At 39.4% G+C, this 19,191-nt stretch overlaps 1 protein-coding gene across 1 annotated transcript in view; it reads right to left on the minus strand.

Annotated features, from left to right (window-relative positions):
• The window catches only part of LOC121951142 (collectin-12-like), a 51,270-nt gene that overhangs the window by 20,575 nt on the left and 11,504 nt on the right, over positions 1-19,191 (minus strand). The window contains exons 3-4 of the mRNA XM_042497390.1: positions 4,212-4,334; positions 560-646 (exon numbers count right to left, since the gene is read on the minus strand). Coding sequence (XP_042353324.1) covers positions 560-646; positions 4,212-4,334 — 210 coding nt within the window. The remainder of the gene's footprint in view (positions 1-559; positions 647-4,211; positions 4,335-19,191) is intronic.

A 19,191-nucleotide genomic window follows, 5' to 3' on the forward strand; every position in this document is an offset into this window, starting at 1 on the left:
TTTCAAAGGCTTAAGTTAAAGATCTTCGACTTCTTTCATGCACTCATTAGATATATTTCTGTTAGGAATACATGGTACTGGATTTTCTGGCTGATAACTAATACCAATATTGACATATCTGCTTTTTCCCAACCTAATTTTAATGATCGTCTCTGCTGTGGAATTAACATCATATTATGCATACGCTTACTGTGATGGCCCACCAGCAGATGGAGACATAAAATACAATGCTTTACAATGTATGTGACATTCATTCATTGTGCAAAATAAGAAAAATACTTCAACTTATGACTGATGTTTTGTACATGTTCACTTTATCAATAAAGGAAAGAAATATTGGTTTGTGATATTATTGGCTGATTTCTGCTGAAATTTCATTTTAAAGCCAATATCTGCCAATACTGAGCCAATATTATTATTATTATTACTTTAACCTTGAACAATAGAAGCAAAACCATAAGCGTTGTGTTTAAACAGTTTCTATCTATCTATCTATCTATCTATCTATCTATCTATCTATCTATCTATCTATATCTTATCTTGTGCCAATGAGACTTACCTAGTTTCTTTAAGTCGGTCTCCACAGCATTGATCTTGCCTCCATAATTCTGCATGCCCTCTGTGACATTGTCCATTTTCTGGACCACTGACAATAGATGAAAGAGACAGTGTAAATAGATATGTACAGTAGATACACTTACAGGGAAAAAGCAAAAAAATTAAATAGACAATATTGTGATGCAATATTTTCTCTCACTGTTTGGCGAGAGGAAACTTTCACAGATACTGATGCAGGAATTGCATTCCCTGTGAAATATGACCTTCTATTGGCTATAAAGGATCTATGAGGTAGATAAGTATAAGAATGTTTACTTATGATCACTTACATTTTGCTGATACTACTTACACGCTTTCACTTTAGAAAGTTTTTAAATGCAATACTTTTACTGGAGAACGAGTAATTTTACGTGGCAATGCTTCTTTTGCTTAAGTAAAGAATCTGAATGTCTCTTCCACCACTCATAAATACCTATAAATCCTGTGAAACTTATGTGTAAACAGAGAATTTACTCAGACAAGCTGATAGTGAACAGCAGAGGGTGCTGCTGCATTCATTCCCCTCCACTGAATAACTGCAAACAGCAATTCTGAACACAGGATGTTGAACAGATTTAAGAGTTCCCGATTTTTTTTTGTAACCTGGCAACTCCACATCTGTTGATCGATACAAATCTCGATTTTTCAGAGCACATTCACAAATTCCACTTCAGTATAAACAATGTCAAACACATGATGAATACCACACTAGCACACTCTGGTCCCGCTCTCTCCCTCTCTCCTCCGCACATCTGCAACAAAGAGTCCATCTCCTCTCCTCTGCCGTTTGTTTTTCTGTCGGTACGTGGGCGTCTAAAAACTGCCCTGGAAAACATCCTTAGCTTTCCCCTGTTATCATTCCAGAAGTGACAAAAACACGAAACAATAACAGGCACTTGGGACAAAAACACACAGGACCAGTTTCAAAGAGCGGTTGGTCAACTGCTGAGAGTATGCAGCTTGAGTCTCACCTCGTTCTCTCTCCTCTAAAATGTCTTTATCTTGTTGAGTATTGAGAAAAGCTGTATCTGCCTTGTTTATTTCCAATATTCATTCTATATTGCTATATTACTGCAACACTTAACAGTGACAGCAATGCCTGCCACACTATCTTTCTCCCTGATGTCAGCATACCTTCTTATTCCTCTCTCTTAATCTTTCCATCCCCCACAGTCCTGTATTGGAAAAGCATTATGAGTTATATAAGGTTGCTACATCGAGTAAGGCTCATTGGCTGCCTATTGTGAAATTATGAGCCATACTTAGCTATCCAACAAGAGGCCACACAGATTAATGCTGATCAATGCTGCAGGAGCACACACTTAGTGACAAAGCAGGTTGCACATACAGTACCTTAACATTTAACAAATTGCGTCATTTGGGGGTCCAAGATTAAGAATTAGTGCAGAAAACTGTTTATGTTGGCTGGTTAACAACAGTATGTGGTGTTTTAATGGTATAGAAAAGAGGAAAACAACACAGATCTTGGCCTTCTCTTGCTTCTTGCAAACTATGTTGGACACTTACACCCATTTGTTAGTCAACCTGCGGTTCATGAGACAACAAATTGCTACCAAGCCATAAAATCTCCTCTGGGCTGTTAAGCCAGGGTAGTCGCTGCGTGGTCATCTGGTAGACATTAAACCCAAACCACCAAAATCACATGGGCTCCATGCAAACCCAAAGCTGGAAACCCAAAACAATCCTGACAGCACTCACTGGTCACGTCTCAGATTTAGATCTTAACTTCTATTTCAAATAAAATAATTGAATAAAATCCATGTTTTAGCAGGTTAGGATGCCTGTGGAGGAGGTAGGACTTCAGTTCTTTTGCTCAGAGATGTTTTGACAGGTTTTCTATGATTGATTGGGGCCACAAATGTGTAAGGCTGAACAATACATAAAAGTGCACTCCATATCGAAGGCGTTTGAGATATCTGGTATTCCCTTCTGTTTCTATTTAACATTATCGCCCTGGTTCAAACAGGGAGAAACAGCTGAAATGGGCTGCAGTAAGGACAATGTTGCACAAACAACTATGTTTCTAATCTCAAACTCTGGCCAGTGTCCGAAAGATATCATTTCAGTGGAGGTTAAACAATGAAATCTGTCAAGGTCTCTTCAAATGGTAAATCTTACTCTTACTGAACTCTGACTTGGTTGGACTTAGCTTTGCATTCGATTGCAATGACACAACATTTTGACTCTCATCAAACCTCAGAGAGAAAGACAAAGCCAGAGGGACTGCACATGGACATGAAGGACATGAAGGGATAATCTTCTAAAATCTAAATTTTATTTATAAATTCATTTGGAGACTACAAATAAGAACATCAACAGTTGAACTGATTCTTTTCCCAGTTGACCCTTTGAAGTTGGTTGATTCGATTGATGCTAAACAACTTTTTTTACAATCAAAAAACACAAAATAACAAGCCTAAAAGTCTGCAACCATGCTAGCAACTCTTAAAGCTGAACTTAAGCAAGTTCTGCTTTGAGATCAATGCTAATGTCAGTATGTTAGCATGCTAAACATGCTTACAATGACAATGTTAACAGGATGACTTTAACAGAATATGTCTGCTATGGTCACAATCTCAGTTTAGCATGCTAGCTAACATGCAAACAAATGCTACTTTCTACTGCAAGCTTATGCCCTCCACCCAATTTACTGGACAGATTAAAGATTTTGACTTGATTAAGGGGCTATCAGCCCAGTTACCAAAAGAAAACGTTCACATTCACGTACGTTTCTGCAAACCACAAACATGTTACATTTGCATGTTTCGTGATGTCAAATATAAGTTGACCTTGCCATTGGGAGGTCGGGAGGTTGTGTGTCACTGAGGAGAGACGCCTGCTAAGCTGCAGACCACTGAAGACTAATGTTTAATACCAAATACAAACAAAACCACATTTTAGCGACCCTTTGAAGCATTTCTCAGTGACATTTGCCACCAAACATGGGCGAAACAAAATGTGATCTTTTCCAAACCATAACCAAGTGTCTAACCTCATGTTAACCAAAGCATTGTTGTGAAACATAAGTTTCAATGTATCTGCTACAAAAGAATGTACAATGTATCTGTGGTTTGTAGAAATGTTCATTGCAAATGTTTTTCCTGGCTATTGGGATGTTGCTATAAATATAATTATAAAAGATCAGGAAATCACCAACGTCAGTAGGATATCCTCTGGAAACCAAAATAAGGCAATCTGTTCAATATTTGGCTAAAAACAACGGAAGATTTGTCTAAAATAAGATAACTAATAACTGATTGATGGCTTAAACCTAGACAATTTAAGATTTTCTGACTTTTCAGGAACCTTTGGATACTAGCAGTAGGCAGTGGTATAGTGGTACTGGATGAGGTGGTTATATTACTGGGCAGATAGGTTTTAAAGAAAGTGGATCTGTGAAAGTGAATCCAGAGGCTGTGGGCTTAAAAACCCAGTTTTTTTCTTTGCTGAATGTAAGACTAAATGTTCTAGGATTTGTGTCATGTGACCACAGCTTTAAAATCTGTACTATGAAGGTCAAGGACTGCAGCAGAAACATGAAAAACTCAACTACTGTGCAAAAGGCAATTTATTCGAGTGCAGTTTTGACTTACCTTTGTACCCAAGGACAGCCACTGCTATAGTGAGCAGGGCACAGAGCACATAGAGCAGTGCGATAGCCGCCCTCAGTGCCCAGTCATTTTTACACTTGGTGCACTCTGTACCCTCCTGAATACCTGCAACACACAACAGACTTTGTGTCATGAATCAGGGCAGAGTATACAGTAAGTCTGCCTCATCTTAGTAACAGAGGTAGTACAAACAAACAGTAGTAACTCAAATATTGTGCAACTGGAGCGAGAAGTTAATAAAAATACACCAAAAGTTTTCATTCAAAATCTAAATCACATGGGGTATTTTTTCCATTTCATAACTAAGTTTAGTACTGCGTGTCTAAAGTGGGACACACTGTGCCTTTCTTCAGCCAAGTATCAATTGAAAACATTTGCTGTCATGCGTAAGACTCAGAACCAAACTTTAAAAACACTGCACATGTGTTCGCCATACGACAGAGAAACAAAACACTACCATTTCACTTTCTGTGTCATTCCTCGCTGCCATCCAACCTAAAGCCGCGGTGCAGTGAAATTTTTGGTCATTCATAGCACAGATGTTCACAAGTCTTAACACTATGTCCTGAAAACCACCAACACCACGTGATACAATGCTGAACATTATAATATAGGCAGGATGTTTACTTGACTTCATTAGAACTGACCATGAAGCCTCTAGCAAGAAGAGAGAGGGCAGCTGGTTTGTACTCACAACAGGCAATAAAGATCTTTCAGTAGATGGAAGTAACTTAAAATCTGATTTTCTGGGAAGAGAGAGCACTGGTAACGCTATGAGAGAGGAAGGATATAAAATAAATAGCCTGAGCAAAGGCACAAAGGTTAAAAATACACTTTCATTGTCATGATATTAAACTTCTCTTAATATTTAGGGTAATTAAAATGTGATGTATCAGTGCAACATGGTTATTACTTTCTCTCTGTCAATCATGACATTGTATCTTAAAATGGGGCAGCACTGCTAAAAATAGGATGTCAGACAATCGTAAATTTGGGAAATAATTAACAACTAAAGCAAGAACTTCAAATAAAAAGTTGGTCTTTCGCCCTGTTTACACCTGGCATTAGAATATGTTTACACATGCATCTTGAGTGACCACTTGAGATCAGATGTCACTTTCCTGCTCTAAATTCAAATAAATATATGATTATTTCCATTTGCAAAGACAAAATACAATATTGTTTTTAACCAGCAGGGGGCAGCAACTAAAAAAAATCCTATGTCTAGTCTGCCAAAAATTAAAAGATAAGATAAAAGAAGGAGGGCACTTCCTGTGATGGAGAAGAAAATGTATATGTTTGCAGTTTGCTGAGGTTTCTTCCATTTTTCCCCCTGTACTTGGGTTTTCTTGGGGGAGTTTTTCCTTTGTCGATGTGAGGGTCTAAGGACAGGGATATTGTATTCTGAGGCAAATTGTGATTTTTGCTAATTTACTTTTAATAAATAAAACTGAACTGAATTAAACTGAACACAGGGCATGAACAGTGCTCTCCAGCTGAGTAGGCGGCCCTTCAGTGTGGCCCTTAGTGTACACACTTCTGACAGAATGTGGCCATATGCAGCTTAGACAACATCTGAATGTGATCTGAGCGACGGGATCTGAGGATGCATTGAAGATGCATTAGGTGCATTTTTGTCCGTACTTGGAACTGACAACTTATCATCCACAAAACACATTTCAATACCTGGTGTAAACTGGGCGTTATTCTTCTCTTGGCTAATCTGGCAGTTTGATTACGAACTGTCTGATCATCTGACTGCTTGTGTTTCGTTGTGCTGTTTTTAGGGTGGAATTCAAGTTGGACTTCTGATCATTTCCATGATTTTACCATTTTGCATCACTTTCAAATTCAAAACATGTTCCTTGGAGTTCAGGTAGGTCGTTTGTTTCCGCAGGGGAAACTTAAAGAATTCTCCAACTTGTATCTTCATATAACTTCTCCCCCTAAGAGTTTCAGAGGCCTTTCTCTGTCCCTTTAAGTCATGTCACCCGTGATGGGAGCAAATGTGTAGCCACAAGAGACTCCATCCTTCCCAGTCAGGGGTGAGCCAGGACCACCAGAAGGGTACTGGGATTTGGCCTCTCGGCTTTGGACCCACACATCTGTGCAAACATCTCGTCTGACCACCTCAAAGGGGCCCAGCCGTGGACCCAGACATGGATATGCAGGCCACTGTTGTCCTTATGTGTGCTGAGAGCCTCATGTTGGGATCCAGCACAGAGAGCTTCATCAGAGAACCCCCCCCCACTGGTCCTGACCACATGCTGCTTAAAGGACAACATCACACCATGTAAACAAGCAGCCGACCGTCTGCAGGTCCTGCGTCAAGGGCAAAGCGGGGGTGGTATTTCTGTGTTCATTGGCGTTCGAAAATGGTGGCAGTATCATTCGACGCTTTCAGGGTCACTGAATTTCAAATACTTTCTCACAGGTTTAATCAAGATTTTTAAATTCTACATGCTTTAATAATTAACTTTTCTAACACTAATAACATATAAAAGCAAATTCTTCTTGGTACAATGCCCTAACAAGAAGAGCAAAACTATATTAGTTGAGTACTTTCTAAGACAGGGTTTAAAGGTTGCATCACATAAAGGAAGACCTAACAATCAATGTACTTAAAAACTGTTCTTAATGAGGGGGCAGCAATGGAAAGTGCTCGATCATCTTTGGATTCTGACTTCCAACATGGATCTTAAAGCTATTTGCAAATCATGAGGCATGTCTATGACGGTAAAATTAAAGTTCACACCATCACATACTTGGCTGTAGAACCTGGCTGCAAAAATGTACTAAACCAGACTGTCATGTTCTCACAAAAATGATGCTTCCACTGAACTAACATGGAAATTCACTCTGGGCAGAACAGACAGTAGCTCCTTCCAGGGTCGCAACATTTTCCCACCACATGTCACTGCAGTGTTTTCTGTTCCTCTCTGAGGGCTTTTGTATGAGCAACGATTCTGTCAGCAATGTGGCACACAGTAATGATGAAAAGCAAATCAAAGGTAGCTGCAGTATTGTGTTACATAGAATGCAGAAAGAAAATAAAACTACTGGGTTTCTATGACCACACTAGACGCGGACCAACTAGTTCTTTGTTGGTTTGCTTTGTCACAAAATGAAGATGTTAAATGTATTCTGCAATTGTGGTTAAACTGTTAGTAAACAATCTTGCTAGCAAAACTGAAAGCCAACACCAGATTACGGGTAACTCTGTTGTTGGGAAACGATCTTTGTCCACTTGGCATTTCATCCTTCTAAATTTGCATTTTTCCGGCACTATGTCCTTGATTTTTGTTGGCTAAACTTGGATACAGGTAGCTAATGGTCTTGCACATGGTCTCTATTTTTTATATGAAACCTTCCACCCTCCCACTGCACTTAAGAAGGGCACAAACATATCTAAAATAAAAGCTTTGTCAATTTGGTGTTTCTCGTACCAATTTTTGTAGCTTCTTCTCAGATGAGTGCTGCTGCTACTACCTGTATTGTTATTGGCAGGGGGCTATACACCAAGAAATGTCTTGGACACAGCAAAATAAAATAGGAAAATACATGCAGAGGGCAGTCTCTGCAGGAAAATACACTTCTAGTGAGTCATAAGTGATGGTTGTGAGGGATTAGTTTTGTATCAACCTATAGGCTGTATTGCTTTTTTTATTTTTAGGAAATCCTGCATAGGATACCTCAGCCCATTCTCATTTCCAGATCTCCAAATACCTATGCTTTGTCACGTCCTTCGACATGTGATATCCACAACAAACTCACTCCTATGTAAACCCATCCACAGAATATTTGACACTGAGAGCAGCTGATGCAGGATGAAGAACAAGAAAGTCCACAAAGGTCGAGTGGGAGGATAGGGAGGTAGACGGGTCAAACAATAGCAGACTTTCACACAGTTGGTGTCACCTGTGAAACCAAGTGTCAGTATTGCTTTAATGTTATATTACCTGTCCTGACGTCCTGTGTGAAACCAAAAATCACTGTTGTATTAAAATAATGTTACATAATACAAATGTTACATGTTATGTAACAACCCTACTGTATGTAACAATCAACACAACACAACACGCAATTTTGTTAAACATTAACATGTCCATATCATAAGATTAACCACAGTTACAATGTGTTTTAGCTGTGCATCACAAAGATACACTAAAGGGTGTGTCGGTATCAGACGCCGAGGGGACATGACAAAGCGTCTGTATATGACAACTTGGGAATAAGGATGAATTGTATACCTTTAAGGTTTGTTGAGATAATCATAAAAAAGTATCGCAAACATTTCTGCGACTGAACTTATATTGTGTATTATCCTGATACTGATAATCCGAGCAAGCAACATCTTTTCAAAGCAAAATTCCAAGGATCATGAAAATTTTGATGGAAGAAAATCAAATACAACCTTCAAATCTAAAAGTCATCATCATATTTTCTTTCAGTGTACAGCTTACTGTGTACAGTTTTGTGTTAGAGCCCCCCATCATGTACCTCACCAGTCAGTAAGTGTGTCATATTTCATATCCACAGGCCCACTGAGACTTCTTGCTGTCTACGCATAAACTACCACAGTACATAAACATGCTGACACATACATGTCATGAGCTGACTGAAAACACATTGCTAAACCAAACGGCCCGGTGCAGAACACGGAGGGACTGAGCCTGTTGAGAGTTAAGGAGCTGGCTGGCAGCCAGGACGTCCCAATCAACAAGATGGAATCCAGCCAGATTATCCCCAAGAGGTAAATAAATGCCAGAAAAGCCTAGAAAGAGCGAAGGTAACATGAAGTGTACTGTATCTTACATATTACCGCTGTCAAGTGAGAACCATGTATTCCAGTTTTGGCCTGTTTTTTTTGTATTTACATAATCACTTACGGGCTGAGCTTACGGACCAGGACAAAAATAAATATCCATGAGCATTTATCTAGGGATGACATTGTTGTTCTGTTAGTTGGCCCACCACTTTGGTCCAGTCTAACATATATCAGCAATTTGATAGATAATCAAAAAATTGGCATAAGAAATTCATGGTGTCCAGAGGATGATTTCTAATAATTCTGGTAGATACTTTATTAATCCTGTGAAGGAAATTGTTTTGTTGCAGCAGAAACAAGCAGCAACTGAATGAAATATTCGTTAAAAGGGCATAAATTACAAATATATATATATATATATGTATGTATATATACAAAGGAAGGTACTTAACGTATAATAAAATAACAATAATAATAATGAAGATATGTATTGTGAGCCCATAACTCTTTCTCTTGCTGGTCAAATGTTGAGTTATCCAATAAAATATCTCAATATAGTAGATGGATTGTAGATGAATTCTTACAGCTTTAGTGATCCCTTAGGGTTATCCTCAGGTCAAGAACTGAATTTGTCCAATAGAGTGCTACAGGTGTGATGTTACTTTTAGGCCAACCCAAGCTGACATCTCTCTGCCTGGTTCCCTCAACAAAAGATCTATGGGATTTTTCCATTGGATTTTTTTTAGAAAAGTGGAAAACAGAAGTTTATAATACCTATGTTTTTGCTTCTTGTCAAATTTGTTCTGTGTGCAGCTCTCACACTGGTCAGATACATTACAGTTAATGGTCCCAAGTTGTCTAAGTTGATACTGATACTAAGAAGAAGTTATGGTCAGTTGTGGTTCAGGAGCAGAGAAAAACAGGGATGACAAGAAAAGAGGCACAGAGAGAAAGATGGGGGCAGTCCAGTGTGGTGTCTGTTAAACAGCTGTATTTCATTTGGACTGTGAGTCAGTTAAAGAAAAAAAAATCTCAACACTTATTCCCTTATTCCGTGTACCTGCCATTAGACTTGCCTGCATACCCCGTCTCCCTCCTGGCTGGCAGTGGAAACTTCCATGGCAACACAAAGAAAGCCTTTACAGACTAGAGCCTTTTTGTGTGAAGACCCTTTGTGCAGAGTGTTAATACTATTTTATATACAGTAACTGGGTGGCTACCACAGCCGAATGTGGTTGCAAGCCAAAAACCAGCAGTCGCACAGACAGGCCATGCCTCTCCGCTCCACCTGGATGGAGTCTGACAGATTATAATGCTGCCAAATGCTGCATTTTTGTATCACATTTCCAGAGGAAACACATATTTTTCTTCAAAGTGGCTACACTACTATGTGGTATCTGTCTAGAAACTGTCAAAACTACGATTACATCTAATTGTGGCTCAAGTTACAGTTTGTAATTTCCATAATCAGCCTTACTGAAACAATTTGGCTTAAAAATTGACTCAACAAACTAGAATGCAAAGAAGTAGACACATAAATGTATATAAATCAAACCACAGTGGATCGCTATGAAACAATATTTTTTTCCTTCCATAAATTAAGTTGATTTCTCTCATTATGGCAACCCACTTAAAAGACGGCTTTCAGAAAATGTGCAACTTAGTAATTCTAATGTTAACATGCTGGCATTGTTTATTATCATGTTTGTTTTAGTGTGTTAAGGCTCAGAAGTACTTGAATTTCAGCGGAGGGCTGCAGTCACTGGTTCTATTCATAGGGTCCGCATCAGCTCCCAGCAGTAAACTGGAGGGATTTTTAAGTGAGCTTATTCTGTCCTCCTAATGTGGACATCAGGAAAAAGCGAATTTAAGAAACCGCTGTTGGATCCAAAGTGAACGTCTTTCAAATATCCAACTTCAAACTAACTTCGCAATGGCGACGTGGCTGCGGCTGGCTTGGTTGCAGTGTTTTGGACTTGTTTAGAAGTTTGGAAAAAGTGACTGCACTGCCAATACACTTGCTATGTATACAGGGACAAAAAATGAGTGGTAATAGCTATGGATGGAGCAGCTATGTCACTCGCCCACCATCAGTCCATGATCAGCCCCCTTCGGCCTTTGGTCTGGAAGCAGGAACAGAGAGGAAAATGCTAAGTGAGCGTTTTATGAAGTGTTAGGTCAAAACAGAGGCTGGGATAAGGGTAATGTAAGGGTTGCAGGGTTGTATTACTATTGCACAGACTTCGGCTCTGAATGATGTCACCAGCACAAGATGACAATGGCCATATGTGGGATATTTTAGCTTCACGTAAGCATAGTGGGGGTAAATGGGGGCGTGTCGTCCATCTTTACATACAATCTATGGTCTGGACCAATGCGGTGGACAGGCTTAGCAGACAGACTGTCTTTCACTTACCCCAGAGTTTGGTTTTGCCACTTCCTGTTAGCAGATTTGTCCATGTACTACAGTTGAATCTGGGTAAATAATCTCTTTTGCAATACAATGCATTTAGACTGATGCAATTGTTTTTATTTATCTTGCGCAGCTTGGGCTCTAAAAACTGAGAAGTGGTGCTTCTGACTTCATTCATGAGGCAATGCTGAACCTCTAAGTGAGCTAACAAGGTGTGCTGGGGTCGTGGTGTCCCCCACTGGCCCTTATAGCTACCCCAGTATTAACAGTCGCCAACTGGAATGTTAACAAGTAAACACTCTCCAACAGAGGAAGTTACCACTGAGACAAATTACTAAGACATTAGGGTCCTTGAATTGCTGAGCTGGCCTGGGCCATGTTTTTTTCACCCGCTGCTAACAGGTTTATGACACTTTAAATTGGGCTCCACTCCTCTGGAACATCTGGACCTTGTTACTGTGGAGCCCAATCAAAGGACGCATGCAAACATTTGATACATAATACCTTCATGCCAAGCATCACATGAATAAGCGAACTTTTTTTTAAGCGTTGCCTTCTGAGGGCTATTTTTGGTGTTTTTATAAGAAACCTTCTCAGTGGTGCTCATGATGAGTAAGGAGATCAGGGGTTTGTTGGGTTGTTTAAAGAAAAATAACATATAGATGGCTGCATGTCTGAACAGGATGACATGCCCTCATTACACATACTGTACTCACACATGTACACACAAACTCATTGCCTAAAGCTGACCAAGCTAAACAGCATCCTTTGAAGGCCTTGACCACAGACTATAACAATAACACCATACTGAGATATCCAGTAAGATGTGGACAGGCATCTCTGGAAAACATCCTCTTCAGCAAACTATCATCCCTCAAGTCTTCCGCGAGAGAGACCTGTAAAAAATGTTCTTAAGGACTGTTGGAAGTTAGAGAGATCCTTTACTAAAGGAAAGGTAAATTATTTTTTTGGGGATAGCAGAGCAGGATCTCTGATCTGTTTCTCACTCTGCATACATTCTTTCTTTGTAAGATTTATTTTAAATTATGTATCTTTTAAAATCGGCTGGTGAAACAACAAAGATGGCGTTTTTATATTTATACACTGTGATTTTTGAAGGAGCTGTCTGGGAGAAATGTTTTCCAATTCAGTCCGCTACACGACTTCTATTTATCCTCAACGTTAGTCACATATATGGACACAGGTGGAGCCTTCTGTCCATACTCTGCTTTCATTTTGTCGGTATTTGTGCACATTTTTTGAAAGCTTACAGATACGAACAAACCAGTGCAGCACCACCGGAAATCAGTGTAGCGTAGCTTAGTTTAGTTTTATTTGCACATACATATGTCTAGAATAGACAGAAAAAGAAAATCAAAAGTTTCAACATTGTGCTGGAGAGGTTAGAAGCCAAAAATGGCTTATGGCGAGCCATTTTTTAAGATTTTAAGATTGTAAAATTGATCAAAATTCCAAGTCTAGGCTAAATACAAAAATTTATAGAAATGAACAAATGACAAAAGGTTTGTATTTACAAAGTGAAATGCATCACAAAAGAATTAATGAAGTGCTAGTCTTTGCAAATTAGGGTCCTTTTCAGATGTTTTTTGAACAGCAATAATGTAGACGTTGATTGTAGTGATGGGAGTAGGTTGTTCCAAAGAGATGGTCCTCTATTTCAATGAGTACAGAGGATGAAAGTCCTTATGGTGTCTTCAAAAAACGCCACTTTGAGTGAATCGATAGTATAATGAAAAGAAAGTCATGTCTATATGTCGTGTGTGTGTGTGTATATACTGTATATGTGTGTGTGTGTTGTGTATATGTTTTTTTTAATAGTTTACACAAAATCTCTAACCTGTTTATATATCACTCAAACGCCCAGTCTTGTCCATCATCACCTGCCCTCTTTGCTTTCTATACACATTCAAAGATTATGTTTTCCCTGCAAGTCCTTCAAGCACTCTGGTATGCTTTTGGACAATTGGAAGTTCCATGGAAGTTGTGTAACAATGAGAGAGAAAGATTTGGAAAAAAAAGAACAGCGGTAAATCTGTTGACAAAACCGTGCAAAAGGAGAAAAATGGCATCTTTCAGTGGAACAGAGCTCACTGTTAAGGGGAAAACTTAATGGTGCATTTCTTTTTTGCCAAGCAGGCTGCTGTTTTTGTGCTAAAAGTCACAAACAGAATCTAATTGGTAGAGAAAACAGTTAACTGGCCTATTAAAACAGGGATACAGAGCCAATGAAGCAGTGAACATGGAGTTGATTAGATCTGCTTTTGTCATCCCATCTGCGCTTGGTTAGAAGAGGGTAGACTGTGACAAATGGGTCCTATATCACTATCTCAAGAGACAGACTTTTAAGCACGCAAGTGTGCCTCATAAACAAAGCTGGGCCACTGTATTGGGGATACTTTGTGGGCCAGGATTGGATATCAAAAAATCTTGTGTTTGAGTCAGCAGTTTCCATCAAAGACTGAAATCCAGGTTCAGTGTGTGTCTCCTGGTCTCACTGTGGATGGTGAGATTTGGAGAAACAAGTTAGAGTTACTTCTGCGGCCACAAGTTTCAGGGATGTGATGTAGGTCCGACGTGAGCTGGCGAGCAAAAAAGGTGTTGGCAGGCAGGATTTTTTTTTTTTTTAATGTAATCGAGAATTAATATTCCCAGGGAAACCGTGAAATGCAACTCAAATGGCACCTGCATCTACACTATTAAAAAGGAATGTTTTAAAGCAGGCACATGCAAGTATGTACACTTATGCAACCACAGGACTTTCTAACTCATGGTAAGCTTTATTTCAACTCCTAAATTATGTGTCTCTCAACAAATGTCAGTCCAAATAATGATTATGCATCTCTATGGCTAAAAAGACTGGTTACTTTGTTATTTTCTATCCCTGTGGTATAAAACTGGACCTAAACCAACAATGACTCGGAAAACCATTTAGTCAGTATTGTGCCGAGAAGAGACCACTAAACATAAATATGTGGTAGTACTAAACTCGGTCCAGGATACTCAGTCCAGCCTGACAATCCATTATTACACAAGTATATACAAACCAAGTCTAACGTTTTTTGTTTTTTTTTAAATCATCTCTTTCTCTGGACTGAGGCTGAGAATAATACACATAAAATCCCAATTATTTTATTGTACACTATGTACTGAACAAAATTTGTACCCTCCTCTGGCACATTACACCTCCAACTGAAATGCATGACATTTACAGTGAGAAAATGCGCTCCTTTAAAGCACACATTTTAATTACACAACAACACAACATTCACATCTGTGAATTTATAAAAACATGGAAGTCATAAACTAAATTTATTGGCCTGAGAGGAGAACCTGAGACCCCCTGGCTTCTCCTGCTCATGTTCCAGTTTTGGCGTTTTGGAATGAGGTAATTTCAAGCAAAACAGGACCATGAGAACCTCAGAGGGAGGGGGAAGAGGGGGATGGTCACTGAAGCTCGCTTTCACTATGCCAGTCACACTATATGAACATCTAGTCTTTGACCTATGACTTTTTAAAATGTGCAATGCACGTACATGTCCTCAGTTGTAAAAATGAAAAAGTGTGATAACAAGCAAACTGGATTCACAAAAGTATAGTCTAACTGCTCAATTAGTTACCAGTGTTATCTTCTCATGCCAGGAAGATACAACAGTATTACCAGTGAAATGACAACCATAAGTCCCTGTAGAAAGCACAACAAACCTACATATAGCATTCATAAGAGTAGAAGTAAAAAGACTTCATACATAAAATCAACAGTTAGCCTAACAGTGAACTGCAATCACTGAGCATATTGTATTAGCATCACATCAGCTGCAGAGAGTTAGTTAATGGCTAGTTAGCTTGGAAAGCAGTAAAATGAACTGCTATAACTACAATAACCACCTCTCAGTTGTAAGTCTCCACCAACCAGTCAACTTATAGTTTACATCTGTTTCTCTCTAAACTTACATCTAGTTATGACAGCAGATAATGATTCAAATGTGGATGTCGATGCAAAGAAGCTACAAATTCTAAAACATGGATGCTTCACACACATAGTCAACCCGACAGCACAGAAAGTCTATGCAGTTAGCACAGTTTAAAGATGGACACCCAAGATTAGTGCCACCAATTCAGTATCTGACCAAATGTCTCCCCTTCTGATCCTGTTGCCATAAAAGTGTTTTTGCAGAAAATCATGATTTTACAGTGAATCTGACCTTTTGGACACCAAATGTCATCACTTCCTTATTTTACTGTATTAGACATTTGTGCAAAATTTTTTCATATGGTATAATTCATCAGTCACGGCCAAAAACGTGTCTTTGAGGTCACCTGCTGAAACCTGCTGCTGCTCATGGAAGACAAATCCCCTTAGGGGCAATAAATGTTATATTCAGTACATGTGTATTAATATATTTTGTTCTTGGTTTACAAAGTAAGCTTATCAATGTCAAAATGCACCCAAATGACCACTAATTTTGGATCCAGCCTGACATGGAGAGCAGTGGCTGATCCGATTTGGCTCAAGAACCCAGTCTAAATCCTAAGGTGCTTCATATTAGTGATGTAGTCTGCCAACATAAGAAACATGGTTATTATAAAAGAACACATATGGAACAAGTTCCAATGGCAAAACTCATATTAGATATAAAACCGTTTCCATCACTGGTTTCAGTCATTCCCTGGGTTAAGCAAAGTGCACAAGAGGGTCTAATAAAGCCAGAACTTACGGGATGTTGTATTTATAAACTGAAACATCCATGTAGCAATCTGACGTGCCTCTGATCTCATTATTTCTCAAGAACCCATTTTTGTCCAACTTATTTTTCTATTAACAGGAAAAATGTGTCACTCTGGTTGTGAAATGTGGATTATATAAGTGTGATCAATGTAAAAAAAATCTATAATTGTAACCACGTTAGTCTGAAGAAAGATTTTATTTATAATGGCTCCCACAGTGAAGCCCCAGAGAACTATCTGTACCTTGGACGACATTTAAAAATCAAACGCGCTGAGATCAATCAAAGAGCCTGACTCTAATCTCTACCTCACCACAACAACACGAACACAAATAAACTGAGACGTATTTTGTCATGCGGGTTAAGAATATATCATTACACATTCATGTGAACCCAAAACCACGGCTCGGGTGCCAAGTTGAACACTGAAGTTAACTCCACGGACCATCTGTGTAGTTGGGTTTTCGTGTGGTCACGCCTGCTGGGTGGCCCGCCGTGAAAGCACTTAAGATTCTGAATCAGCAACAATCATCACCCAGTCTGACGATCATCGGCCCGCGTTTGTGCTGTTCTCCACCCCATCACTGCACACCACTTTTAAGCTTCATCGCCCAGTAGAGCCAATAAAACCACACACTGTGGACCCAGCCAGCGGTCCAGTCAAATCTGGCTTTACTTTTGGGGTAAGATGCTGACCACAGAAAGGGTGGTCTAACTTCCAGCTCAGGCAAGTGTAGCTGCACTGTGGTCCTCATCAAAACTAGTAGTGATGTAAAGTATTATTAAACAGGTTTTATCAAAAGATGCCATATTCTAAATCTCCAAAGTAGAATAACATATTTTCTTACTTATTGCTAGTGTTGATCTAATCATACACTCTTTTAATTGCATCGGCTAGTTTTAGTTTTTGCCACCTAAAACAGTGGCTTTGATAAAAGTGCTCTTAAGCCTGGTTCAAGACCTCTTAAACAACTACGCACATCAGAATCTTAAGAATAAGCATGTCGTTTTCCCGTACCAGCGGCAGAAAAATGGCCACAAAATGATGACTAGCTTGAGTGCAGCTGTCACAATATACAGGTTGTTGTGAATGACTATACAGAAATCACATCTCTTAAATCAGCAGATCTTGGTCTGCATAACATATGTTAAGCTAACTGCTCATAGCAATTGCTAATCAATGCCGACTGTAAATTACATCGGAAACGGCCAACATGTCAAACTGAATAATGAGGTGGAATTACGCTCTTCCTGTCAGTGCTGGCCTGGTGTAACAGGCACCTTCTTACTGACCTCAACAAGAGGAAAAGGCCAATATACGGGTGGTTGGGATCTTTAATGATTCTCCTGGCCTTTTTCTTGCAACACCTGGTGTAAACATCCTTTATACGGGGTAGAGCAGCACCTATTATGTTCAGGTGAACAAACTACACTTTGTAAAGCCTTGCGGTCCTGTTTGATGCCATTTCTGTACTATGCTTTTGATAGCGAGAGTAGAAACTCCTCAGTATTGGAAGAAGTAGCCGGATTATACTCAGGCATCAAGAGGTGAAATAGTCTCTTCCTTGACTTTCTCATCATTTAGTCAGTATTATTCAAGATACTTAAAGCTATCCACCCTGTTCATCGAGGACCCATCGATATTAATGGGGTCATAGTTACATTGCTGCTTCTTCCCAAAGTCCACTCATCTCCTTAGTTTTGCAGACATTCAGGTGTAGGTTTTTGTCCTGACAATAGCTGGTCAGGTCCGCTACTTCTTTCATGTAGTCTTTTTCATTGTTATCTGCGATCAGGTCCACCACAGCTGTGTCATCAGCAAACTTGGTGAGGGTGTTGGAATCATAGATGGCTACACAGTTGTGTGCGTACAGGGAATACAGTAGGGGACCCCAAATGCAGCCCTGGGGTGCTCCAGTGTTGAGAATGAGGGTGAAAGAGGTGTTTCCTCCAACTTTCACCACCTTGGGGTCTGCCTGTCAGGAAGTGGAGGATCGACAGGCACAATGAGGTGTCTAATCTCAGCAGGTTTTGTAACTAGCCAGGAGGAAACTATGGTGTTAAATACTGAACTGTTGTCAGTGAACCGCAAAATTAAGCCCCTTTCCTATTGGTTAAAAAAACACTAACATCAATGACAACTGGCTTTTGCATTTAAAGGGAAAGGTTAAAATCTGCATTCACTCCCAAGACAAATGACTCTGCTGTAGTCACAGGTATAAATCAGTACGAACTCCAATTGATTCATCACCTGGCTGGACGTGCTCATTTTAACTCCTTTGCATGCATGATGCAATGACAAGATGCCACTAAACACTGTCTGTCTTCACCCAAGCAGTGCTCAAACATGGTTCAAAATTTAGTCGGCCCAAGTTTGAGAGACATTGAACACAAGATGTAAAAAAAAAATAAACAACTGCAGCATTTTCCCTTGCCTTCATATAGCTCTCTACAGCATGATTTAACCTTGACAGTGAACACCAGGGAAAAAACAAAAACGGAAAGGCATACTCGTCTGCTGCAGAGCCTTGTGTGTGACTCTTGTCTACATTAAGAAAGCAAAATCTAGCCAAATAACATCAAAACATGGCTATTTCAAGAAGTTAGTATGAAAATCAGTTTTTGTGTAATGTGGTTGAAAAACACATAACTATTGTACTAATCATAGTGCTATTAATCCTGCAAACATAAAAGCTGCTTAAGTGTTTTCAGAAACACCAACTGGTTCTGATATTTTCCTTTGCAGCAGATGTATAGATGTGAATACACAAACGCATGCCTGACTAGAAACAGTCATCTAAAACACTTGAGAACTGAGTCAACGGAAAAACTCTGCATGGCTGGCTTCTTCGCACAACACACAGACATTTTTGTGTATCTAAAAAAAAACAAGTACAAAAGCATAAACAAGAAGAGCAGTGTGCTGATGTAGGGCCAACATAATCACAGCCAGAGCAGCGAACGCAGGGTCATATAGTGAGCAGCACACTGACTCACAGCAGAACAAAGAAAAATAGACATTTTTCATTCTAGCTT

Source organism: Plectropomus leopardus, chromosome 12 (genome assembly GCF_008729295.1).
Source record: "Plectropomus leopardus isolate mb chromosome 12, YSFRI_Pleo_2.0, whole genome shotgun sequence".
Classification (NCBI taxonomy): domain Eukaryota; kingdom Metazoa; phylum Chordata; class Actinopteri; order Perciformes; family Serranidae; genus Plectropomus; species Plectropomus leopardus.